The sequence below is a fragment of the Hyperoodon ampullatus genome (genome assembly GCF_949752795.1).
Source record: "Hyperoodon ampullatus genome assembly, chromosome: 18".
In the NCBI taxonomy this organism is placed as follows: Eukaryota; Metazoa; Chordata; class Mammalia; order Artiodactyla; family Ziphiidae; genus Hyperoodon; species Hyperoodon ampullatus.
This window is the reverse complement of record NC_136931.1, coordinates 57,361,131-57,388,681: the sequence shown is the minus strand read 5'-3', so window position 1 is coordinate 57,388,681 and position 27,551 is coordinate 57,361,131. Positions and strand designations below refer to the sequence as shown.

The 27,551-nt window shown below is 43.4% G+C and overlaps 1 protein-coding gene across 4 annotated transcripts in view; it reads right to left on the bottom strand.

Moving 5' to 3' along the window:
• The window catches only part of LOC307066461 (zinc finger protein 350-like), a 38,283-nt gene extending 11,177 nt beyond the window's left edge, over positions 1-27,106 (bottom strand). For 2 of the 4 annotated variants that reach the window (XM_079723623.1, XM_079723626.1), the window contains exons 1-5: positions 26,713-26,798; positions 12,221-12,333; positions 7,705-7,893; positions 6,469-6,595; positions 6,099-6,191 (exon numbers count right to left, since the gene is read on the bottom strand). In XM_079723623.1, coding sequence (XP_079579749.1) covers positions 6,099-6,191; positions 6,469-6,595; positions 7,705-7,719 — 235 coding nt within the window. In that variant the 5' untranslated portion in view covers positions 7,720-7,893; positions 12,221-12,333; positions 26,713-26,798. Of the gene's footprint in view, positions 1-6,098; positions 6,192-6,468; positions 6,596-7,704; positions 7,894-11,543; positions 12,334-26,712; positions 26,809-27,088 lie in introns of those variants that run through there. The other 2 variants (XM_079723625.1, XM_079723624.1) reach the window with 2 other exon arrangements.
• Positions 27,107-27,551: the final 445 nt, after the last annotated feature.

Genomic DNA, 27,551 nt, shown 5'->3' with positions numbered 1-27,551 from the left:
GGGTCCAGGAGCTGCCTCTCCTCCCATGTGAACTTCATAGCCACATCGTCATGTCAGGGATTCCTGTCATAACATGGTCTTATTTAGCTAAGTGATGTTCTTTGGGTAATATGGAAAAATGTAAAGGAAATTATTCTGCTCACTTTTGCCATATGGGAAATTAGTGGGGTTTTTTCCTTCATACGGTGTGATAGAGTAAGAATCCTAGTAAAATATTACATTACTGTGCAGTCTTCCATTCATTCAACTGAAGTTGAAAATTCAAAGAAGTTTCGGTAATGTACCGTTAATTCATCTAGCTGATGTAAGAACATGTGCAATCTCTATATATGTGAGCATTTGTAAAGGAAAAACCCAGTTTCGTCTCCCTCCTGTGTAGTGAAAAACCCAGTTCTTCTCCACTGTGTGCTTCGTCCCTGCGACTCTCCTTTCTTACCCACACAGAACACTTCGTTTCTGTCCCTTCTGGTCACCAAATGTGCGGAGACTTTTCCCCCAGAACAAACAATTCTCTGCCCTACCAGCTGGGTATCCTATAATTTAAATGAATTCTGACACTATCTACCAGAGATAGCATCAGATCCCACAGGTTATGGGCTCAGTCCCGTAAGACTTCACGACCTCCACTTCAGACACCAATCACAAATCCAGGTTGTCACCTGTGCTTCTGACCAGCCAGCTATAGATCAGAGGTTCCAATAACCCCCTCCTCGGGTTCAATTCACTTGCTAGAGGGGCTCACAGAACTCTGGAGAACACTTATGTTTACCACTTTATTAAAGGCTATGATAAAGGATATGGGTGGCTATCTAGATGGAAGAGATGTGTAGGGAAGGATATGTGGGAAGGGGTGCCGTGCTTCCACACCATCTTAGGGCACGTCCACATGTTCACCAACCCAGAAGTTCTCTGAACATCATAGTTTGGGGATTTCATGGAGTCTTCATCATGTAAGCATGATCAATCATTAACTCCATTTTCAACCCTTCCCCCTTCTCAAGAGAACAGGGGGTGGGGATAAAAAGGACAAGCTTCTCATCATGGCTTGGTCATTCTGGTGACCAGCCCTCATCCAGGAGCCCACTCAGAGTCACCTTGGTAGAACAAAGTCACTCCTGTCACCCAGGAAATGACAAGAGTTTCATGAGCCCTGTGTCAGGAACAGAGGTCAAAGACCAATATTAGAACAAGAGATGTTCCTAGTGTTCTAATCACTTAGGGAATCACAAGGGTTTGAGGAGCTCTGTGCCAGGAACAGGGGGCAGAGACCAATACATATTTTCTATGACCTCATAAGCCTCTATTTACTAATACTGAACTCTGTGATTCTTATAAGTATATGAATAATACAGATTCCTAAATTCACCAGTAGCAGTTGAGCCAATACCATAACCAGTAATGAAGAGATTCCAGATGCCAGAATCACAAGACAATACATGCTAATTTCAGTAGTTAATATACTAAATGAAACAAAAGAAACTGTATAAAACATGTATAGAGCACAATAGGTTATTAGATGATCAAATCTATAAAGAAATTATTCTTTAAAGCATATGGACACAGACTGATGCATATGCATGTGTATAGATTAGGCAGGATTAATATCATATTAGATAAAATGAAGAAACAGCTGTAGGAAACATGTTTTTACACTTATGAGAAGGACAGTTAAGGACTGCAGTTAAGGACCTCACTCACCACATCACCTCTACGGAGAACCATCAAAGTCCTATGTGAACTTGAGACCCATGTGAACCTGAGACCCATGTGCCATGAAACATTAACATCCCTTGAGGAAGTGGTCTGCTTTTGTAATAGGGAAGAACAAATCTGACTCCATATCAGATCTGTTCCTTTTACTTTAACCTCACTTTAACCTTTGTGCTCTGTTGCCTGTAGTTAGTCATGCTGGCTCTGTACATTTCATAAAAGAATGCTGCCTATAGCTTGAAATATACAAGAACATCCGTGACCTGACCTGAACAGAGAATAACATTTGTCTTGTTGAAGGTTTACAAAAATATGGTGACCTGACCATGACCTGACCTACATGACAGCTGCAAGAACAAAGAATCCAACACCACCAAGAAGTGTGCAACAACTAACCACGTCCCTCCCTCACCCTGCCTTTAAAAGGGCTTTGCTGAAAGCCTTCAAGGAGTTCCAGACTTCTTAAGGCATAAGCCAACTGACTCCTGGCACCGTCCGGCAATAAACCCTTCTCTGCTCCCAACTCCAACGTTTCAGTATTTGACCTCACTGTGCTTCAGGCACACGGTCTTGCGTTCAGTAACAACCTTACCAACAATCTTCATCCATTTTTTCCTCTCCCAGCCTGTATTTACGTAATGTCAAATCTCACTTGCCCTCTACAAGCAGCATATCCAGAACCTCACCAACACTGAACCCTCCACACATGCTGCAGCCAACCATTTTCACAGTCACGTTTTTTGCAATAGCCTCCTACGAGGCTTTCCTGTTTGCTGCCCTGCCCACTACTGTCTGCTTTCTACACAGAAGCCAAAAGGATTCCTTGAAAAATGCAAATTATTTCATGTCATTCCAGTACTCAAGAACTCCTCGTGTTTTCTTTTTTTAATTAATCAATTAATTTATTTATTTTTGGGTGCGTTGGGTCTTTGTTGCTGCGCGCAGCTCTTCTCTAGTTGTGGCGAGCAGGGGCTATTCTTCCTTGCGGTGCGTGGGCTTCTCACTAAGGTGGCTTCTCTTGTGGAGCATGGGCTCTAGGTGTGTGGGTGTCAGTAGTTGTGGCTTGCGGGCTCTAGAGCGCAGGCTCAGTAGTTGTGGCGCACGGGTTTAGTTGCTCCGTGGCATGTGGGATCTTCCTGGACCAGAGCTCGAACCTGTGTCCCCTGCATTGGCAGGCGGATTCTTAACCACTGTAGCACCAGGGAAGTCCTCTCCTCGTGTTTTCTCATCTTATTAGGGAGTAAAATCACGCTTCCTTGAAATGGAATACGTGACCAATCTTACCCCCGCCACCCCGCCCCCACTGCTACTGCCTCTTTGGCCTTATACCCATCACTTTCCAGAAAGCACACTCTGCTCTGTCCACACAGGCTCCTTAATGTTTCTCAAACTCATTCGTGGCTCAGCCTTTTAAACCCGCTAGCCTCTCTACTTGGAAAACTCCTAACCCGGCAGGCTACTAACTTCCCGCATTTCTTGGCTCAGAGGCACCTTACCTGAGAGGTGTTCCCAGCCTAAAGAGGAGCCCCAGCACCTACCCGTCTGTTATGCTGACTAAAGTTTTGTTTCTTTAAGTTTTACTGAAGTATAGTTGATATACAATGTTGTGCTTATTTCTTCTGTATAGCAAAGTGATTCAGATATACGTATATATTCTTATTCATGTTCTTTCGCATTATGGTTTATCACAGATATTGAATATAGTTCTCTGTGCTACACAGTAGGACCTTGCTGTTTACCCATTTCACATGTAATAGCTTACATATGCTAACCCCAGCCTCCCATTCCATCCCTCCCCCACCGCTCCTCCCCCTTGGCAACCCCAAGTCTGTTCTCTATGTCTGTGAGTCGGTTTCTGCTTTGTAGATATGCTGATTTGTGTCGTATTTTAGATTTCACCTATAAGTGATATCCTATGGTATTTGTCTTTCTCTTTGACTTACTTTGCTTAGTATGATAATCTCTAGGTCCATCCACATTGCTGCAAATAGCATTATTTCATTCTTCTTTTGTGGCTGAGTAGTATTCCACTGTGTATATGTACCACATCTTGTTTATTCATTCGTCTCTCAATGGACATTTAGCTAGCTATTGTGAACAGTGCTGCTATGAACATAGGAGTGCATGTATCTTTTTGAATTATAGTTTTGTCTGGATATATGCCCAGGAGTGGGATTGCTGTATCATATGGTGACTCTGTTTTTAGTTTTTTGAGGAACCTCCATACTGTTTTCCATAGTGGCTGCACCAATTTACACTTCCACCAACAGTGTAGAAGGGTCCCCTTTTCTCCACACCTCCTCCAGCGTTTGTTATTTGTAGACTTTTTTTCTTTTTTTTCTTTGGCCACCCCACAAGGCTTGTGAGATCTTAGTTCCCTGACCAGGGATTGAACCCGGGGCCTTGGCGGTGAGAGCACAGAGTCCTAATCACTGGACCGCCAGGGAATTCCCTGTAGACTTTTTTTTTTTTTTTTTTTTAATGCGGTATGCGGGCCTCTCACTGTTGTGGCCTCTCCCGTTGCAGAGCACAGGCTCCGGACGCGCAGGCTCAGTGGCCATGGCTCACGGGCCCAGCCGCTCCGCGGCATGTGGGATCTTCCCGGACCGGGGCACGAACCCGTGTCCCCTGCATCGGCAGGCAGACTCTCAACCACTGCGCCACCAGGGAAGCCCCCCTGTAGACTTTTTCATGATGGCCATTCTGACCGGTGTGAAGTGGTACCTAACTGTAGTTCTGATTTGCATTTCTCTAATAATTTATGTTACTTAATCTTTATCACAGCACTTTTCACCCCCTAGATATATTATCTGTTTATTTTTATTTTTTTTTATCCTACACCACCAGCCCCCAAAACACTTGATTAATTTCTTGGCTCCTTTCTCATAGACTAAAAACTTGTGATCTATATGTATACTTTTTTCCACTGGTCTTATCTTCCAGCATACAACAGGCTATCAAAAAAATGTAGAGGAGAGCTTCCCTGGTGGCACAGTGGTTGAGAGTCCGCCTGCCGACACAGGGGACACGGGTTCGTGCCCTGGTCCGGGAGGATCCCGCATGCCGCGGAGCGGCTGGGCCCGTGAGCCATGGCCGCTGAGCCTGCGCGTCCGGAGCCTGTGCTCCGTAGTGGGAGAGGCCACAACAGTGAGAGGCCCGCGTACCGAAAAAAAAAAAAATGTAGAGGAATGAATCAAAATATCAATCACATGTATGGAACACATTAGGGAGAATTTAAGAAAGAGGGTGGAAATCTATCTCTTTGTGAGCGTGATGATGTCATATCATGGAGATCATGGACAGAGGAAGAACTTTCAACTGCCAAGTAATTTGATTAGCTGGGATAAATGTCATCAGAATACAATGGAAAGAAAAATGAAAATTTTAGGGAAATGAAGACGGTAAGGTCTACAATCAACGAGAAGAAAGTTCAAAACTAATAAATACACAAAGGATTTAATTTGAAGTAAGGAAGAGTTATGATCAGGTTGAGACTGGAACTGAGAACGTAGGATGTTAAGATAACGTTTCTAGTTAAAAATTCATCATAAACAGCAGACGCATTTACATAAGAGAGCTCTGCAAATGGGGAACATATGAGGTAATACCTGAATGGCCAGGATGGAGGATGCATAAGAGTAAGGGAGAATGTAAACTCAGAATGGTTTTCTGGGAGGGAAGATGATCCTGGGTCCTGGCAGTTATTGAGAACTCAGGAGAGCTGCCATCAAGATGAGTAAGTTATATAGGTCTCAAGTCTGTGGTGGATCACACTGGGGAGAGATCAATTTGGGGGTCTTTTCCAGTGACCCTAAGGAGCTTAGCTTATTACAATGAAGAAAACTTTGAAGGTTAGAAGATCATCTGAGAAACTGGAAAACAAAATCTTTGGAGAACCTCAGAGCAGGAATAAGGTACAGCGAAGACCAGTTTACTTTTGGGGCCGGCAGCCAACATGGGGTGAATGTGACAAAGGAAATCAACATTACCAGTGGGACAGAAAGGTGCAGCATCTAGAACACAGTGAGGAATTCAAATTTTTCTCTTTGGAGACAGGCTTTGGAAGATGGAATTTCATAGCAAAGGAGGTGGAAGTGTATGAAGAAGAATGAAAAGATATGAGAATCCTAGGGAAAAGAAAACTATGCAAACAAAAATCAAGATGGGGGTAAAATAAAGAAGAAACAGATCCCAGAAAAGACAGAGTCTTCCCTAAGAAGGGATATATTTTTCTCTAAACTGCTACAAAGAAAAAGAGGTCTGACATCGGGAGAGAGATGCACGGAGGCACTGCTTACCCAGCGTCCAACCCCCTCACAGCTGTGACTCTTCTCTGACAAACTACAGTGTGATTTCCACGCCTGTCACGTTGCTGGTCTCTCACTCACCTGAATGGGTTCGACAGTGGATTTCATCTTCCATCGTCCATGGTTCTCCTTGATCCAACTTGGAGAGTATGTCCGGCTTTCTGGCTTGATAACCTATTCACCGGAAATGATAGAATATTTAGACCCAGTGAATTGGGCTTGGGGTCTGTGAAGACAGAACACTACAGCTGAGGACAAAACAATTTCACGACCTACAGAGTAAATGCTGTTCTCTCAGGAGAAGGGAGAATACCCACTTCTCATGGGCCAGAGAGGGGACTGAAAATCTACCGCTTCAGAGCATCAGAGACACTCCAGAGCTTTCAGAAGCCGAGAAAGGAAACGCCACTGACTGGGGACCCTCTGAAGGGCACAGGGGAGCCGTCCTCACCCACAGACAGCAGGTTGCTATAGTTCTCCAGCATCACCTCTTGGTACAGGTCCTTCTGAGGAGGGGTCAGGAGCTGCCACTCCTCCCACGTGAAGTCCACAGTCACATCATCAAACGTCAGGGTTTCCTATAGTAACAGTGGTGTTTAGTGAAGTGATGTCCTTTTGATGATATGGAAGAAATGTTAAAAGTTTTTCTTCTCATTTCTACTTTATAGGCTGGATCTATATATCTAGGGGGTTGTTTTTGTTGTTGTTTATTGATTGATTGATTGGCTGCGTTGGGTCTTCACTGCTGTGCATGGGCTTCCTCCTATAGTTGCGGCGAGCAGGGGTTATTCTTCATTGCGGTGCGTGGGGTTCTCATTGCGGTGGCCTCTCCTGTTGCAGAGCATGGGCTCCAGGCACACGGGTCTCAGCAGTTGTGTCACGTGGGCTCAGTAGCTGTGGCGCACAGGCTTAGCTGCTCCACGGCATGTGGGATCTTCCCAGACCAGGGAATGAACCCGTGTCCCCCGCACTGGCAGGCGGATTCTTAACCACTGCGCCACCAGGGAAGCCCCGGGTTGTTTGTTTTTAATGCACAGGGAATAAGCAAAAGCCTAATAAAATACAAGGATCCAACTAAATATAACTGTGCAGTCAGTCATCCATCCATTTATCATTAGACGTTCTATAATGTATAAAAGTTAAACCTTCTTGTTAACCTAGAAATACCACATTCATATATATATATGACTAACACATAAGTGAATGGAATTGGGATGACTAAATCTTTACAGCCAGGCAATCAGAATCTTCTGGGAAGTGACTCAAGAAGCCAGAATTATAAGAAACTAAATGTTTAATAAGCATGTTTAAAGTGTATGAAGAAGAAACTTATTTTTTGATATGTGTACTTTGTTATGATTTCATCCTTTAAATATATCCTTAAATCAGTTGTGTAATGAACAAAAATAAAAGCAATATAAGAAAAAAGGTAGATTAAGAATCCAGATATGAACATGGAAACCAAGAGTCAGACATACTGCAAAGCCTGAGGAAACAGTCCTCATAGAACTGCCCTCGCTTCAGACACCGGCTGCAATTTCTGGGATCACCCTCACTTCAGAAGCAGGCTACAAAGATATCCAGGGTCCCCAAGACACCCTTACATGCAATAATTAGCTAGAATGACTCAGACAACTAACAAACCCATTCGGGAACAAAGAAAAGAATAAAACAAACCAAAAGTCACCTGGGCCTGGATCATTTTCTTCCGTTCTCTAAAAACAGCTGGCAACAAGGAGGCTCTGTCGCTGTGTCTTCTGGATCTGCTCTAAATTCCGTTCTGTCTTCAATCAAGCACGTCCCTAGTAATGCTGATACCAAATCCTGTAACTTCTTCCTCCTTCTACTGATTCTTCTGCTCCTGGGGAGTCAGGACCTGTGGGTTGACGAGAAAATTCAAGCTAAGGGTACATTTCCTCTGGGCCCAGATGCTAACGCTGCTCCTGGGCGCTCACCTTAACCCAATGCCCACAGCATTGCTGAGTGTCCCTTTTTTACCCAAGACGACTTTTTTCCTCTGGCCAAAAAGGCTAAGATTCTGACTGTGGTGGGGGTATTCCTTTATTCTGCGAAGTTGAAGTGGGGTGACTGTCAAAGGAGATAAGGGGGACTTCCCTAGTGGCGCAGTGGTTAAGAATCCACCTGCCAATGCAAGGGACATGGGTTCGAGCCCTGGTCCAGGAAGATCCCACATGCCACAGAGCAACTAAGCCCGTGCACCACAACTACTGAGCCTGTGCTCTAGAGCCTGCAAGCCACAACTACTGAGCCCACGTGCCACAACTACTGAAGCCTGCACACCTAGACCCCGTGCTCCGCAACAAGGGGAGCCACCGCAATGAGAAGCCCATGCACCTCAACGAAGAGTAGCCCCCGCTCACTGCAGTTAGAGAATGCCCGCGTGCAGCAATGAAGACCCAATACAGCCAAAATTAATTAATTAATTTTAAAAAATAATCTAAGATTAAAAAAAAAAAAGGAGATGAGGGAAACAAGATCTATCCCAGCAGCAGGCCTCAGGAGCAGGAGACTCTCAGGCAGCTCAATTATACAAAAGGGACCGTATGGGAGGAGAGGCGCTGGGCACTGCTTTCCTTTAAACCGTGTGCGCTCAGGAACCTCCTCAAGCGTTTTTATACACCCTGTGAGTACACACACTTCAGTTTGAAAACCAATGTACTGGGCAAACCAGAAGCATTCTCTTATTAAGCAATGATGATAATACCTTAGGCGGTTTAAGATACATTTTTTAAAAGTACACAATATTGTAAATAAATTGGAAAGTGGTAAATTAAGTTGAGATGCTCTAAGACACTTGTATTGTTAGAGAAGAGTGTAAAAGTACTAACATAGGGCTTCCCTGGTGGCGCAGTGGTTGAGAGTCCGCCTGCCGATGCAGGGGACACGGGTTCGTGCCCCGGTCCGGGGGGATCCCACATGCCGCAGAGCGGCTGGGCCCATGAGCCATGGTCGCTGAGCCTGTGCGTCCGGAGCCTGTGCTCCGCAATGGGAGAGGCCACAACAGCAGGAGGCCCGCGTACCACAAAAAAAAAAAAAAAAAAAAAAGTACTAACATAAGAATTTGACAAAGAAAGCTTCCATGCTGTATGTAATCTCTAGTGTCATGATGAAAACTAACAATTGTCTTAAAGTATATAATTTCCATCCTAACAGAAGGGGGAAACAGAATAAGAAGAAATTCATTCAAAACATGGCAAAAAAGAGAGTAAGGAATAGAGAACAAGTGGGGCAAATACCGTGCACTTATATGACTGTTTTAAAACAAAACACTAAGAATTATGTTAAGTATATTAAATCAACTATACTCCAATAAAAAAAATTTTTTAATGAATTATATTCAGTATAAACAGAACAAAGATTCCAGTTAATTACATCAAATACAAATGCCTCGAAACTGTCAGACTGGATTAAAATTTAAAACCCAGGACTTCACTGGCAGTCCAGTGGTTAAGACTCCACACTTCCAATACAGGGGGCCTGGGTTTGATCCCTGGTTGGGGAACTAAGATCCCACATGCTGTCCAGTGTGGCCAAAAAAAAAATAATAGTAAAATAAAATAAAACCCAAGAACATGCTATTCTAGGTGACATGCCTGAAACGTAGTGATATGGAAAGCTGGAGAATAAAAGGTTAGAAAAAGATAAACCATGGAAAGAGTAACCACAGATAATCTATATTCTCTGACAAAATGCACCAGAAAGCCCAAAAATTACTACAGAGAAAGACAAACAAAGCTTACTAGTAAGAGGTTCCATTCACCACATTTTAAGAAATTTGCCGTTTCTAGGTACCTAACAATATAGCCTTGAAACATATACAGCAAGGGAATTCCCTGGAAGTCCAGTGGTTAGGACTCCAGGCTTCCACTGCAGGGGGCACAGGATCAATCCCTGGTGGGGAAACTAAGTTTCCTGCACGCCATGCGGTGGCAGCCAAAAAATTTTTTTTTCTAATTAAAAAAAAGGAATGAATTATAAACGTTAGAAACTGGACAGAAAATTAAGGTTATATTCAGACAATATCATCCTTGACATGGAAAGAGAGATTCAAAGAATTATAATACTTATTTAAAAATTTTCCTGGGCTTCCCTGGTGGCGCGGTGGTTGAGAGTCCACCTGCCGATGCAGGGGAAGCGGGTTCGTGCCCCGGTCTGGGAGGATCCCACATGCCGCGGAGCGGCTGGGCCCGTGAGCCATGGCCGCTGGGCCTGTGCGTCCGGAGCCTGTGCTCCGCAACGGGAGAGGCCACAACAGTGAGAGGCCCACATACCGAAAAAGAAAAAAAAAATTTTCCCTCAGAAACCCACAAGCAGATTTTCACATATATTGATGGCTAGAACTGCACCACGTACCTAAGCTCATTTCGTACTAATTCAATCACTGGCAACGGGAACTGGAACCACCAGGATTAACTAAGACCAAGCAGTATTGGGATATGGATCACCCTGGCAGAAGGATGGATAACTAAACAAAACGGCGATTCTGTTAGCAGAGAAGAAAGTGTGAACGCATGTCAGACAAAAAAGCAAGTGTCCGCTGCCGCTGGTGAGAGCAAGCCTTGACAAACATCTTCTGCAAAGGTGAGACAGGCTGGGACCTGGAACCCTTTGCTGCAGTGCTTGCATGTGGACACACCTCTCCTCCAGCAACAAAATACAAAGAAACTATAAGGGACTAAAAGTAACTTTGTGCATGCGCAGAGGGGGCAAATTCTGGACAACAAGATACAAAGACATCAAGGAACCCAACCGCCACTTCTGAAGAGCCGAGAGCAAAAGCAGGGGATCCGGAGCGAAAGCAGGGTACTGCCACGCCACTTGCACACAACGCCACCTAAAGCGTGGGCAAACCATCTAAGCCGTCCCTCCGGCCCAACCCCTGGACATACCCCTACCCTCACCCCATATAAGGAACCAGATGTCCCCCCACCCAACCCCACCTCAGAGAGCGAACAAGCAAGGGAACCTCTTACTTGTTCTCGCTCCCCTCTGCTGCAGCAGGGCCCCAATAAAGCCTGGCCTGAATTTCTTATCTGGGCTTTGATCAATTTCTATGGACCAAGGAGGCCAAGAGCCCTGGTCGGTGACAAAGGGATAGATACTATACATTTCTGCCTTGAGGGTTAAAATCTGTCACAAGGACTTAATTTTGCCTTTGCAGTGCGAAAACAGCGATACGCGATACACAACACATAGACGAGGCTGGGTTAGTCTCTCGGTCTGCAGATAAAAGCCTAAAAAGCAGAAGGTTTAGAACTACACTACCGTCCCGGGCTGTACCACCTTCCTTCCCAGCGCACTAGGTTGGAATCTCAACGCAACCACCAGCCAGGCGTCCTAGGGGACCAAAGCCTCAGCCCTCACAAGACTCTCTGTACCACAGACACTGACTACACACTTCCTTATTAATCCGAAACCTGGGCCAGACACCCTCATATGATGACCAGCCAGCCAGGCCCCATCATCTCTGAGCGCCATATTAATTCCCGAATCTGAATCTCTTACCATCGTAAATACCACCTGCATCCTTTAGAAACAGAGTGAGCCGCAAAGACCCCCATATCAGGCCGGGCCGGTCACGATCGTTGATCTCTACAGATTTTTTTTTTTTTTTTTCCCGGTACGCGGACCTCACACTGTTGTGGCCCCTTCTGTTGCGGAGCACAGGCTCCGGATGCGCAGGCTCAGCGGCCATGTCTCACGGGCCCAGCCGCTCCGCGGCATGTGGGACCTTCCCGGACCGGGGCACGAACCCGTCTCCCCTGCATCGGCAGGCGGACTCTTAACCACTGCGCCACCAGGGAAGCCCCAGATTTTTTTTTTTTTTTTTTTTTTGGTGGGGGTGGGGGGCGCGCCGCGTGGCTTGCGGGATCCTTAGTTCCCTGACCAGGGAATGAACCCGGGCTACTACAGTGAAAGCGCCGAATCCGCCAGGGAATTCCCTCTACAGATTCTTAATCGTTTTAACGAACAGCTCCCAAGGTACCCCAACGACAGGTACGCGCGTCACAAACGCTCCTGGTTCCTCTCAAATACCTCCACCTCAGTGCTTCCCACCAGACCCTCAATAATTCCGTTAAGTCCACACTACACCATTCCACCCTGTGGACGACATGTCCACAGGGACAAACCTCCTATGGGACAAAACCACAAAACTTCAAGGGACAAATGCACACACTGACCCGATTTTCTCCAGTCCACAAGCAGAGCCTAAAACGTAACACTTCCACGAACCGCTTCTACTTCTGCCCCTGTCGCCCAGATTTTTCGTCGGTCTACGGCGGCCGAAGACGGTCTGAAGCATTTGAAGAAACGCGGACTGGATTTCTGGTATTACCTTGAAAGGCAATATGTCCGCGCCCAGCTCTCCACGGCCTCACGGGGCGGCCATGTTGGGACACCTGACGTACAAGCGGGTTTGGGGTCGGAAGCCTTGGATGGCCCGGGAGGTGAGAAGCCACTGAAATTATTTCATTATGTGTCACTTCAACTCTTCAGAAAATTAGCAGATTTTCAGAGACTCGAGGTTTGCGAGGCAAATATGGAGCTACCTAAACGGCGTTCGACGCACTGGGGAGACAAGTAACATTGCCGCGGCCTTTATTAAAAAAGGAGGGGGGCGGGTTTCGAAAAGGACCAAGGGTTCAGGTGTCGGTATAGCAGCAGAGAACGAACTCCTGGAAAGAGAAACGGCAATACATCCGGTAATCGGACACCCCCCCAAAACTTTGGAGGAACATTTCTTGCAGGAAGCGGCTTTTAAGGACAGAATAAGGTTTCGAGAAACTGGCACCGGCCATCACGTTCAAGAGAAAAAGAGCGGCAGGGATGAAGCCTAAGTTTTGATTGGGATTGGAGCCTCGGGGAAAGGCCACTTTAAAAATGAGGCCAGTAAAGGTCTGGAGCCAATGAGAAAGGCACAACCAGAATGGAGTCCAAAAGTATTAAGGTCAATATCTATTTGGTCAAGACACTAAGATAATTCCATGGGGTTAGTTGTTTCAGCAAATGATGCTGGAATAACTGTATACCTATTTGCAAAATCATAAATTAAGACCCATAACTCTAACCATATACAAAATTAACTCGAAATAGATCACAGACCTAAATTTAAGAGGTAGAAGTATGAAACTTAGAGAAGCGAAGAGAAGGCTAAGTTAGCCAAAGAGTTCTGTGACAAGACAAAGAATGAGCCATAAAAGGAAAAATAATAAATTGGACTTTATTAAAATTAAAAACTTTTGTATTTCTAAGCACAGCTTTAATAAAGTATTGAGTGGAGCCAGAGACTGGGAGAAAATATTGACACATTTAACATCTGTTGATAAAGGACTTGTATTCAGAATATATCAAGAGTTCTCAAAACTTAATAACAAAACAACTATCCAGTTACTTCTTGCGGGTTATGAAAATTTCTAAATATTGCATCATGGTGATAATGGCACAACTCTATGAACTTGCTAAATGTCATTGAGTTGTACGCTTACTACTGGTAAATGTTATATGTAAATTATGACCATAAAGTTGTTAAAATGAATTTCTGTTGTGTACAAAATTTATAGCATATGGATTTTTTTAAAGACATCACATATAGTTGCAAAATTATAAACTATCTAGGATTAAAAGTAAATGGAGATGTCTGGGACTTATAAGAAAAACAGTACAACAAATCTTGCAGTGAGAATGTAAGAATTTGAATAATGAGAGGATCATAATAAAAAGTGAACATAGTTGAATGTTGTTTTTCAAGTATACCCCACTTTAATGCATACCTTTTATATGTGACTCAAGTTACCATCCTACTAGTTCACCCATGATATTATTACAGCCACTTAATATTAATTATATAGAGATATACAAAACATTTTATAATATGGAAATGTTTATAATGAGGAAGTAAGTGACAAAATTTGATTACATCTTTTTTTTTTTACAGCCTTACCGAGATATAACTGACATAGATTATACCTATTTTATTTTATTTTATTTTTTTGCGGTATGTGGGCCTCTCACTGTTGTGGCCTCTCCCGTTGCGGAGCACAGGCTCCGGAAGCGCAGGCTCAGTGGCTATGGCTCACGGGCCTAGCCGCTCCGCGGCATGTGGGATCTTCCCAGACCGGGGTACGAACCCGTGTCCCCTGCATCCGCAGGCGGACTCTCAACCACTGCGCCACCAGGGAAGCCCGATTATACCTATTTTAAATAAACTTTTTATTTTGGGGAAATTTTAGATTTACACGAAAGTGACAAAGTACTACAAAGAGTGCACATATACCTTCATTTGACTTCCTCTCATGTGAATATTTTATGTAACCATGGTACATTTGTCAAACTTAGAAATTAACATTGGTATGACACTCAACTAAATTACAGATTCTATTTGGATTTCACAAATTTTTCCACTACTGTCCTTTTTCTGTCTTAGGATTCAACCCAGGGAAGAATGCTGCCTTTAGACATCATGTTTCCTTGAATTCCCCTGTTCCATGACAAGTCCTCAGTCTTTTTTTCATGTCCTCAATTATTTTGAGGAGTACTGATCAGGTATTTTGTATATTGACCTTCTTTTAGGTTGGTCTGTTTTCCTCATTAAACAGGGATTTATGCATTTTGGAAAAGACACCACATATTTATGGGTATAGAATATCAAAATGACAACACTGATCTACAGGCAAAGGTAATATTTGCCAAGGTTTCTCCACTGAAAATAGCAAAACAACTTCTGATCAAAAAGAACCATCATGGGCTTCCCTGGTGGCGCAGTGGTTGAGAGTCCGCCTGCCGATGCAGGGGACACGGGTTCGTGCCCCGGTCCGGGAAGATCTCACATGCCGCGGAGCGGCTGGGCCTGTGAGCCATGGCCGCTGAGCCTGCGTGTCTGGAGCCTGTGCTCTGCAACGGGAGAGGCCACAACAGTGAGAGGCCCACGTACCGCAAAAAAAAAAAAAAAAAAAAAAAAAAAAAATCATATAGGGCTCACACCAAGAGATTTCAGGACTTATAAATCTTTAGTAGTATTGGTGAAAGGACAAACACATAGATCAATGGAACAGAGCAAAGATCCCAGAAAAAGACCCACATGAGTCAAGTATACTCAAGCGTTTGACAGATATACAAAGGTTATTCAATGGAGAAAGACAGACTTTTTCAGCAGATGCTGCTGGAACACTTGGAAGTCCACAGGCAAAAAACAAAGAGAAAAAAATCTCAAAAGACTCTCCTTATAGGCATGTGCAAAAATCCTCTTTTGCAACCCAGAACTCATTGTTTAGTATGAGTTTTGATACAGGCAAGAAGGAACATGATACCTAAAACAGATTCAAGTGATGGGGGTGTATTGATAAACATAAAGATTGCTTCCAGGACTATAGAGCTGATAATTTCCCTCATATATTAGGTTTTTAAATTATCAGCTATATCGATTTCATACTCTAATGTTGACATGAAACAAAGATGGCTCCTTTTTTTAGGCTTTTATCTTGAGAACACAGTGTCAGGATTTTAAAAAGGTATTGGTGGGCTTCCGTGGTGGCACAGGGGCTTCCCTGGTGGCGCAGTGGTTGAGAGTCCGCCTGCCAATGCAGGGGACACGGGTTCGTGCCCCGGTCCGGGAAGCTCCCACGTGCCGCGGAGCGGCTGGGCCCGTGAGCCATGGCCGCTGGGCCTGCGCGTCCGGAGCCTGTGCTCCACAACAGGAGAGGCCACAACAGTGAGAGGCACACATACCACAAAAAAAAAAAAAGGTATTGGCATATCCCAATGATCTGTACTGTTCTAGGGTGTGATAGCTTAGGAGTGAATATGATTTGAACTTAATACATTTTTAGAGGGTGTCAAATTCAGAAGCAGGCAGATCCATCTCCTGACCCTAAACATGGTTCTAAAGTAAATTGCTTGAGGAAATTGGATCCCAAAATTACAGGTGGGGAATTTTGAAGCGTTTCTGTATTCCACTGGAGATCAAAGAAGCCCAGCTTAAAGAATTGTGGGCTGACTGACCTGACAGCTGTGGATTGAGCAAAACTTCTTTTTGAAAGGGCTATCTTATCTTGAAGATTATGACTTTGGAGGAACTAAGGTGATTGGCAGTGGAAAGAATCAGAACATATGAAATTCCTTAAAAATTTATTGACAAATAATTTTGCCTATGTTACACATAATTTTAAAAACCCCTTTACACTTTGTTTAGAAAAAAAAAAAAAGAATCTCAACACATTCATCCTATAAGTCCTATACTTGGTAAAGGACTTGTATCCAGAACATGGAAAGAATTCTGAAAAGTCAACAAGAAACTCCTATTTCAGAAATAGGCAAACCTTGAACAGACACTTGATCGAAGATAACAGATGGCAAACAAGCATATGAAAAGATGGTCTGCATCATTTGTTCTTAGGGAGATGCAAATTAAAACAGCAATGTGAATAATAATAATAATTTTTAAAAAGCAGCAGTGTGATACAAATACCCAGGTATTAGACTTGCTGAAATCCAAAAACTGAAAATATGAAATGCTGGTGATAAGGTGGAGTAACAGGAATTTGCCAGAGACAAAGCAAAAGAAATACAGCCATGTTAGACGATAGGCAGATTCTTGAATGTATGTTCGTACAGATGATCCCAAGTTTTAGAAAGGTAGCCTGAAAAAAAATCTTTTTAATGAGATGGCTCTCACTGAGGAGTAGAACTCAGGAAAATGGTTGTTCTTACTTGTGTCAAATAAATCTGAAAGGAAATATCCAAGACTAAACGTTGCAGTAAGATGAACAAAAATCCTGTCTTTATTCCTATACACACCACTTGACCACGGTGAATTATTCTGATTTTTGTGCAGACAATGATAAGAGTGTATGTAGGAGACAAATTTTTAATAAGAACCTTGAGAAAGGACTTGGACTGGAAAACCTGAAAAGAAATGTTTCCAGCATCCAAAGGTCAAGTCTGTAAACACCCACTAGCCTGGGACTATGGGTCTCAAAACTTCCCGACTCCTATGCTCTCAAACACAGACAAACTCTGCACTCCCTGCACAACACTGACCTCAAGTTCAATCTGAAATTTACCACAGACATTCTTGCCCATTGACACTCCTCCCCCAATTCCAGGCTTCTCCTGATCATGAGCTGGATGTTAAATTGCTAACCTAGGGGAGAAGCAGTGCTCATTGGTTTCACACCTTCCATCCAGTTTTCAATTACCGAATCTTGCAGACCTAACATATAGACCCTAAACCCTGACCAACAAGACGTTCAATCATTAATCTCTACAGGTTAAGCCTCAGTCAAAGGCCCCATCACTAACGCCCAGATTCCTCAGTGACTGAAGCTAAATAAAACCCCAAATACGGTCAGTGACACACACATTCCCTCTTCACTGACCCCACAGGCCCCTCACTGGGGATCCTTGCCCAGAATCAGGCTCAGCAGATATTGAGTCTCCGAAGACTCCTCCAGTAGCTGCCAAAGGCTGAACCTGGTCCAAAACCATTTCTGAATTTGATGCGCTCTCCCCGCAATGCCTCCTTGGCTGTTGCTAGGGACACCGAGGGCTCTTGTTCAGTTTCAGAAGACTTGCACAGATTCTATGAGGACACACGGCACTGTGACCTCATAGAGGTTCTGGCGCTTCCAACAGCAGTGGCCATAAAAGCTGCTAAGACTGCTGGGTGAGAAGACATGGAAATGTCTTCTGGGCACCCCAGTGCCTTCCTCTCTTTGCAAGAGATAGTCTCAGTCACAGAGCTCATTTAAGTTTTCAGAGGCCAGAACCAATCCAAGGCCAACGTGGTGTGAGATGCATTCTAGTCATCACTTTAGGCAAAGTGGCAAGATGATGGTGACCTTGTGCAGTTAGGCAGGAACACCTTGGGTACTACCAGTTTGCCTGGAGTCTTATTACGGACGGAGCCCAAACTTGCTCTGCTTGCCGCAGCTAAGGCCAATAAATCGGAAGATGACTTGTTGAGGCGAGGAGTAACGACTTTAATCGGAAAGCCAGCCGACCGAGATGGCAGACTAGTGTCTCAAAAAAACCACCTTCCCTCAGTTTGAATGTGGGCTCTGCTTCCACAGAGGAAGGGAAGGAGAAGGGACGCACTGCGATGCCAGTCTATGGCTGAGTGGGACGGCTGCCGGTCATGCACCAACAGCTACGCACCTGCCCTGCCTCTATCACAGTCTGATATTCTGTGGCAGAGAAGATGCCCAGAGTTCCTAGTTGGATCTAAGGTTGAATTTACTTGAAGTCTGTATTGGGAAAAGCTACAGTTCAGACTTCCTCCTGTCTTTCTCCTTTACTCTCACCCTGTTGCCACACACACACATTCAACACTTCTGGTCACCGAATGTGTGGGTTTCCCACACACCAAGCAATCCCTATCAGCTGGGTCCTACATTTTAACTCAATTCTAAGACTATCAACTTGGAGATAGTGCCAGATCCCCCCAGTTAAGGGCTCAGTCCCACAACTGCTCCCACCCCACCTCAGATACTAATCGCAAATAGCTGGTCCCCAAGTTACCTACAACTTGTCTGACTTGGCTCCAAACTGGAGGTTTGCGTGAGCCCCTTGTCGGGTTTGATTAATCTGCTAGAGTTTGATTAATCTCACAGAACTCAGGGAAACACTTAACCTGTGTTTACTAGTTTATCAAAGGACATGATAAAGGACAGAAATGAACAACAAGCTGAGGAGAAACAGAGTGAGATCTGGGAGTGTTCTAAGCACAGGAGCTTCTGTCCCCATAGAGCTGGGGGTGTGTTAACACTCCCTCTACTTCAGTGTGTTCACCCTTCTGGAAGCTCTCCATAGCCCCTACTATTGTTGGGATTTTATGGACGCTTCCTCACGTTAGGCATGATCAATTAGTAACTCCATTTCTAGCCCCTCTCCCCTCTCCGGAGGATGGGAAGTGGGCTGAAAATTCCAGGTCTTTTTTGGTGACCAGCACCCATCCAGCAGCCATTCATGAGCCCACCCAGAGTCCCATCAATAGAACAAGAGATGCTCCACACGCTCTTATCATGAAGGAATTTACAAGGGTTTCAGAAGCTCTGTGCCAGAAACCGGGGGCAGAGACCAATATGTCTATTTTCTACAATTTCACAAGCTCAAATAGTCAACCTCAAAAGGATACATCCTAAACGATTCTATTTTTCTAATATGCTATAAATGACAAAATTATAGGATTAGTGTCGTGGGAAGGATGTGACAGTGAGGACGTGGCATGAGGGAGTTTGTGTTGACAAAGCACTCTGAATGTTTACTGGGGTGTTGGTTACAGGAACCTACATATGTGATAAAGTTTAAGGCGGTATTTAAAAACCATGTTAAAACTGGTGCAATAGAAATAGACCCTGTAGTTAACAGCACTGTAACAATTTCACTTTCCTCTATTTGATAGTAAACTGTGTGGTTATATAAGGTTTTACCTTTGGGAATAGTGGACTGAGGTGATTTAGGAAATCTCTGGAATATTTCAGTTTTTGTGATTCTAAACTTACTTCAAAATTAAAAGTTATAAAAACATCACATTTATATTAATTTTATAACCCCCCTGCTGCTACTTATAAACTTGGTTAAACACACCAAATATGTTGACTTATACTTATGAAATGAAAATATCGTTTCATTTTGAAGTACTTCAAATATTCTGAAATAACACTTAAACTTGGAACCAAAGAAATGCAAAATTTAATTAAATAATTGAACACTCCTGCACCATATATATTAAAACTTAATCCATAATGAGAGTAACTGCCACTATGTAAAATTTATAAGATCAATGACAAGGCATCTAGAAATACGGCTGAAGGTATCCTTTCCCATTGTTTGTGAGGTGTATTACCCCTTAAGTTTAGACCTGTAACACAATGTTCTCATTCATCATTTCTCCAAGGCTTCTTTCCTTCATTAAGTTGTCTGATATTTTGTTAAAGGCCACCATACTGAATGTGTTATTGCACATATTTCCTGGCAAATGATGAGGCAATATTTATTACTGCAAACCCTGCCATATTCATCACCATAGGAAAGTACTTCTCTAGTGCTAACTGACATCTGTTGAGGTGTTACTTCTGGGCAAAGGCTTTCCCACAATTATATTTCTACCAATTAGAAATATTCATTCACTCATGATCTATGATGACCACATATGATAGAGTCTATTACCAATGAAGTCTTTCCTAGTCTTTCACATTCTTAGGCTTTATCTCAGTATATCCTTTATTAAAAAAATTTATTTATTTTTGGCTGCATTGGATCTTTGTTGCTGTGCGTGGGCTTTCTCTAGCTGCGGAGACTGGAGGCTGCTCTTCGTTGCAGTGCACGGGCTTCTCATTGCGGTGGCTTCTCTTGTTGTGGAGCATGGGCTCTAGGCATGCGGGCTTCAGTAGTTGTGGCACGCGGGCTCTAGAGTGCAGGCTCAGTAGTTGTGGTGCACGGGCTTAGTTGCGCTGCGGCATGTGGGATCCTCCCGGAGCAGGGCTCGAACCCGTGTTCCCTGCATTGGCGGGTGGACTCTTAACCAGTGCGCCACCAGAGAAGCCCTTAGTATACACTTTTTAGACAATAAAATGTCCTAAAACATTTTCACCATGGCTGATTGTGTCTTGAGTTGTCTTGTAAATTTTTTCATCAACATAAAATATGAGGTAATTGATCACTAAAGATAACACCACATTCTTTGCATTGTGATTCTTCTCTGCATACTATTATCTTGAGTACAACTGGCAACAGGCTTCCCCAGAGTGACTACCTGTGAATTCTCTTATGTTTAACAAGGATTGACAAGTGGGCAAAAGCTTTCCCACACTCGCTGCATCCATAGGGCCTCTCTCCTGTATGTTTTCTTTGATGAACATTGAGCCCTGACTTTGTGGTGAAGGTTTTCCCACATTCACTGCATTCATATGGCTTCTCTCCTGTGTGAATTCTCTGATGGGTAATGAGATCATTTTTGCACAAAGAGAATTTTCCACATTCCGTACACGCAAAGGAAGTTTTTCCTGAGTGAACTCTCTGATGTTGTATGAGGCATGTCTTCTTCCTAAAGGCTTTACCACACTCGTTGCATTTGTACGGTTTCTCTCCAGTGTGAGTTTGCTGATGTGTACTCAGAGTACTCTTCATGGTGAAGCCCTTGCCACATTCATTGCATATATATGGTTTCTCTCCAGTATGAGTTCGCAGATGTGCAATGAGCATGCTTTTCCCAGTTAAGCCTTTGCCACATTCACTGCATACATAAGGTTTCTCTCCTGTGTGAGTGCGCTGGTGTACGTTGAGATGACTCTTCTCTGTGAAGCCTTTACCACATTCACTGCATACATATGGCTTCTCTCCTGTATGAATTCGCTGATGTCCTATCAGCCGGATCTTGGCTGGAAAGCCTTTTCCGCATTCACTGCACACGTAAGGTTTCTCTCCTGTATGAGTTCGCTGGTGTACAATCAGGCGGCTCTTCACAGTGAAGCCTTTCCCACAGTCACTGCATACATAGGGTTTCTCTGCAGTATGAGTTCGCTGATGTACAATAAGATCACTCTTCATGGTGAAGCCTTTTCCACACACATTACATACATAGGGTTTCTCCCCTGTATGAGTCCGCTGATGTCTGATGAGAGGGCTCTTCAAGGTGAAGCCTTTTCCACACTCATTGCATGTATAGGGTTTCTCTCCAGTATGAGTTCGCTGATGTACAATGAGGCAGTGCTTCATTGAAAAGCCTTTCCCACATTCACTGCACATATACAGTTTCTCTTCCCTGTGAGTTTGCTGATGAGTGATAAGACTGTTCTTCAAGGTGAAACTTTTCCCACATACATTGCATATAAAGGGTTTCTCACCTGTATGAGTTCGATGGTGTGCAATAAGACGCCTCTTCTCGATGAAGCCTCTTCCACATTCACTGCATATGTAAGGTTTCTCTCCTGTATGAGTTTTCTGATGTGTAGTGAGACTGAACTTTGTAGAGAAGGCTTTTCCACACAGATTGCATCCATGGGGCTTCTCTCCCGTATGAGTTCGCTGATGATAAATGAGCCGACACTTTTTGGTGAATGCTTTCCCACATTCACTACATGTGTAAGGTTTCTCTCCCATATGACTCTTCTGATGTATGTTGAACTGCGATTTCTTGAAGAAGATTTTATCACATTCAGTGCACTCATAATGTTTCAGTCCCGTATGAGTTCTCTGATGTTCAGTGAGCCTGGATTTTCTGGAGAAGGCTTTCCCACACAAACTGCATCCATAAGGTTTTTCTCTAGTATGAACTCTCTGATGATCAAAGAGCTGAGACACCTTGAAGAAGGCTTTCCCACACTCACTGCATACATGGGCTTTCTCTATGTTGTGAGTTCTCTGTTGCTTAGTGGACAGGGAGTTATTGCTGATGGGTTTTGCACTTACAGGAAATTTAATTTCAGTAAAAGACTGCTCGTGGTTAGCATGGAGAAGGAATTTCCCATCTCCATTAAAATCAGCAGAGTTCTCTAAGTTACAGCTTCTCTTCTGGTTTTCAAAACTTAAATTTGAATTTAAAAGTTTTTCAGTTAAGTCAAACATATCACAATTTTGCTTTAACAGGAAATGACTTTTGCTCTGATTAACAATATTTGCAAGTGTATTATGTTCGCAGCATTGTTCCACAATATTTTGAATGCTGTGATTTGGCAAGTGATGCTGCAGAAGGTCATCAACTTTCCTGATTTCTAGGAAAGAAGAGAACAAGGAATCATTCCGCAATCTCTCATAATCTTAATTTGGAAGAAAACTGTTTCAAAAAATGCCTTCATGTGAAGTAACTATTTAGTGACAATTCTATGTGTGATATAACAAGAAATATATTTGGTCTTCTTCCACAGAGCTCCTAAAGCCTTGTAATTTCCTAAATGACAGGAGTATCTTTCAATACTGAGTTTATGCTAATGAGGTGACTTAGCATAACGTTCCTACATAACCTCAGGATGGGACTGATCACCAGAAAGACTAAGTGATTAGAAGGTTGGAACTTTCAGCTCCACCCTGGGAACGGAGAGAGGGCCTAGAGATTAAAAGTCTATAAAAACTCTTAACAAGATTTGCTCAACCTTTGGATGGGTGACACATCCATGTGCGAGGAGGGTGGTGCTCCCCAGTTCCATGGGGACAGAAGCTTCTGCTTCTGTCAGGAATCCTTCAGACCTTGCCCTATGTACCTCTTCCTCTGGCTATTCATCTGTATCCTTTATAGTAAACTGGTAAACATAAGTAAATGATTCTTTGAGTTCTGTGAGCCACCCTGGCAAATTAATTGAACCCAAGAAGAGGGTCATGAGAACCTTCAATTTATAGCCAGTTGGTCAGAAGCACAGGTAACAATCTGGAGTTGCAATTGACATCTGACATGGGGACAATCTTGTGGGACTGAACCCTTAACTTGTAGGATTTGACACTATTTCCACGTAGATAGTATCAGAAATGAGTTAAATTTGTAGGACACCCACGTTTAATTCTGGGCATAGACAACTGAAGCAAAGGAATAAAGAAGGCAATTGCAGTCTGTGAATCACGGTTAAAGGAGCAATGAATATGTAAGAGGTGGAGGAAATCAGGATATGTTCAAAGAAAAGACAAGGTTCACTGATGGACTTAATGGGAGAAGCACGGAACAGGTTAAGACTCAAGGATTATTCCAAGAATTATGTGGTTTCAGCCACTGGGTAGGTGGAATGCCTCTTAATAATGTGCAGAATATTACTGAAGTCCAGAATGAGAGGAAAATCTAGCACACATTGTGAAACAAAACTTAAGGAGGTTATTACTTGTCTGAGTACAAAACATGAAGAAACGGGTTGAATATATAAATGTTTCAAAAGGTCTTATCTGAAAATAGCAATGTGGATATCATCAACATAGATTATTGAAGAAGAACAGATATATGCATATATATATATGCATATATCTGTTATAACTGATTCACTTTGTTGTACACCTGAAACTAACACAACATTGTAAATCGATTGTACTCCAATATAAAGTAAATTTTTTTTAAAAAAAACCAGAGTATTCAAAGACAGAGTACTGGATAAGACTATGTTCGGAAACATGTATAATAAAAGCTCAAGGCACAGGGCCAAGGCTTTAGCCATTTCAACATGTAGAGTTTGAAAATTCAATCAAGTCCATTGAAGACAACCAAACATTGACAATTGTGATCAGGTGCAAACTTGCGGACCCAGGTGTATAGAACAAATACAATGGCAAGTAAGAATGTGTCTCCTTAGCATCTGATTTCAAGGTAAATGTGACAAACTATTGAGGTTTATCATATTCCAACAACTTGCCCTCTTCTTCATTCTGCAGACCACCATTTACCTAACTCGAGCAAAGCACTAATACTAACATCAAATATAGATAAAATCTTCTGTAACCAACACTCCCAACTAATACTCTACTTGGAACATACTCTCTTATGTTCCTACACAAAAAGGGAACGATGATATGCAGTTACTCCATCCCTGAACGTTGCAAAGAAAGGACTGGCCCTCAGAGGATACCTCTGAGTCCCTGGAATATCCCACCTGATGAGAATGTCTTTTTAGGTATGAGATCTTAGGACATATCATAGAGTTTATGCTAACAATGTGATTTGTGGTAGATGCCCATTTTTGTATGCCTGAGGCTTTGGACAACACTGTAACATTCTGATTCTGGGGTCTAGAGGCACCAGGTTTGGGTGAGCTTCCCTGCTTGGAAACATTTCACACATGTTGTCAAACATTCAAACATCAGTGCTGGGAAAATTCAGCACTGTTCACATGACTCCACTGGTAGAGGACAACCAGGAACCTTGTGTGCAGCCTCTCCTGGAGTCTTTCCCATGCACATTTGATCTTTGATGACTTTAATCTGTATTATTTTATTGTCACACATTGTAACCAAGAGTATTAAAGTACATTCCCCTCCCCAATAATGTCTACCTTCTATAAAGTAGGCAAAGTGATCACTTTAAAAATTGTATAATGCCACTCCTCTACTCAAAATCCCCTGTTTTCTCAACTTATTCAGAAAAGAATCAAGGTCTTGAATGCCCTTGATAGGCAGTTTGTGACCTATGTACCAAAACCCCCGGCCACTACCCTGTTACCCTTAACTCCAGTCATTTTCCCTCTTGCTCACTCCCTTCTACCCATGTAAGTTTCCCCAAAGTTCCTCAAACACATTCCAGATTCAGGTCTTTCAACTTCCCACTGTCTCACATTTGGAAAACTCCTCACCCAGGAAGATTACTCATATCCCTCATCTATGTGCTCAAAGGCACCTTATCAGAGAGCCACTCCCATTCCAAAAGGACAGTTCCAAGCCCCAACACCCACTCTTCCATTAGCTGCTTTAATTTTCCTTACAGCAATTTTTACACTGACATGTTTTTCTTTTAAATCTGTAGAACCTCTTTTAAATGTAAAGAGAACCTCAATTTTTAAAAGGATGAAGAGAAGATTTCTGTTCTCACACACAAAATAGGAAGTCACAGGCCAGCTGCTATGACGAAGAATAAAATATGTATAAAGAAATTGTACATTAGACAATATTAAGAGAGAAGTCAATTTGCGGGCGTCTCTTTCGGAGAACAGAAAGAGCTTAACTCATGGGAATGGAAGAAACTTTTAAGACTTATGAGAACTGAGAAGAAAATGGAAATGAAAGTATGGAAAACCCTAGAAGGGGGTGGGGACCAAAGAACCACACAAATGCACAGCAGAAACCAGGTTATCATGGGGACACAGCATCCAAGGTGGGGTTGCATGTTATGGTGGGAAATCGTTATTTCCTCATATGGCAGGAAGAAGGTACAGTGGTAAGAAGAGTATGATGAACTCAAAGTTCTCTTTCCAGAGAGGCCTGGAAAGTGGGATTTCACAGCAAGAGAGGTGGTAACACAGACAGAGATCTTGTGATGGTAGACGAAGGAGAGGAAGATTTGAAAATCCAAGGAAGAAGAAAACTACGCAAACAAACAAAAATAAGATGCATATGAAATAAGCGGGGATCAGGGACTTCCCCGGTGGTCCAGTGGTAAAGAATCCACCTTATATTGCAGGGGAAGCAGCTCGATCCCTGGTCAGGGAACTAAGATCTCATGTTCCATGGGGCAACTAAGCCCGAGTGCCACAGCTACTGAGCTCGCGCACCTCAACTAGAGCCTGCGTGCCGCAAACTACAGAGCCCGCTTGCTCTGGAGCCCACACACCACAATTACAGAGTGCACATGCCCTGGAGCCTGCACGCCACAACTAGAGAAGAGAAAACCCGCACGCCACAACTAGAGAGAAGCCTGCGCACCAAAACGAAGAGCCCGTGCGCCGCAACGAAGATCCTGCGTGCCGCAACTAAGACCCGACGCAGCCAAAAATTTAAACCTGAAATTAATTAATTAAATAAATAAATAATAAAGACAATAAAAAAAAAACAACACTCATGGTTTAGAAATAAGCAGGGATCAGATCTCAGAAGAAAACAAAGGGATATATTTTCCTCTTAATTTCCACAAAGAAAAAGAGTTCTTACACTGGAAGAGAGGTACATGGTAGGGCTGCTTATGTTTCCTCAGACACTATCACAGCTCTGACGCCTTCTCTCCTGACCAGAGTACGACTTCCTTGGCTGCCCACCTTGCTGGGTCTCACCCACTCACCTGGACAGATTCGACTGTGGCTGTCATCTTCTACTGGCCACAGTTGTTCTCCTCGTTCTAACCTGGAGACAGCATCTGGTTTGCTGGCTTGATATCCTGTTCATGAAAAATGATAGAAGACTTAGACATACCGAACTGTGCTGGGATACAGCAGGAAGGGATAATGGTACATGGAGGGAATAAACAGGCTTCACATCTGTAACCTCAAGGCTTTTCTCTCAGGAGAGGGGCAATTATACCCTCCAGTCTGGGGCAAGAGAAGGATCTGAGATTCGACCATTGCAGAGGAATGCCGTTAGTCTGAACGGTTAAGAGGCTGAGAATGGAACGTTCACTGACAGGCACCCTCTGAGGGACCCAGGGGAGCTGTCCTCACCCACGGACACCAAGTTGCTATAGTTCTCCAGCATCACATCCCGGTACAGGTCCTTCTGATCAGGGTCCAGGAGCTGCCACTCCTCCCACGTGAACTTCATAGTCACGTCGTCATATGTCAGGGATTCCTGTCATAACACAGTCACATTTGGCCAAGTGATGTTCTTTGGGTGACATGGAAAAATGTAAAGGAAATTATTCTGCTCACTTTTGCCATATAGGAAATTGGTGGTTTTTTTCCTTCTTACGCTGTGATAAAATAAGAATCCTAGTTAAATACTATGTTATGGTACCGTCTTCCAGATGGAATAGATGCGTAAGGCAGGGTTAAAAATGCCAAGCTTCTCATCATGGCTTGGTCTTTCCGGTTACCAGCCCTCATCCAAGAGCTCACTCAGAGTCACCTCGGTAGAACAAAGTCACTCCTGTCACCCAGGAAATGACAAGAGTTTCAGGAGCCCTGT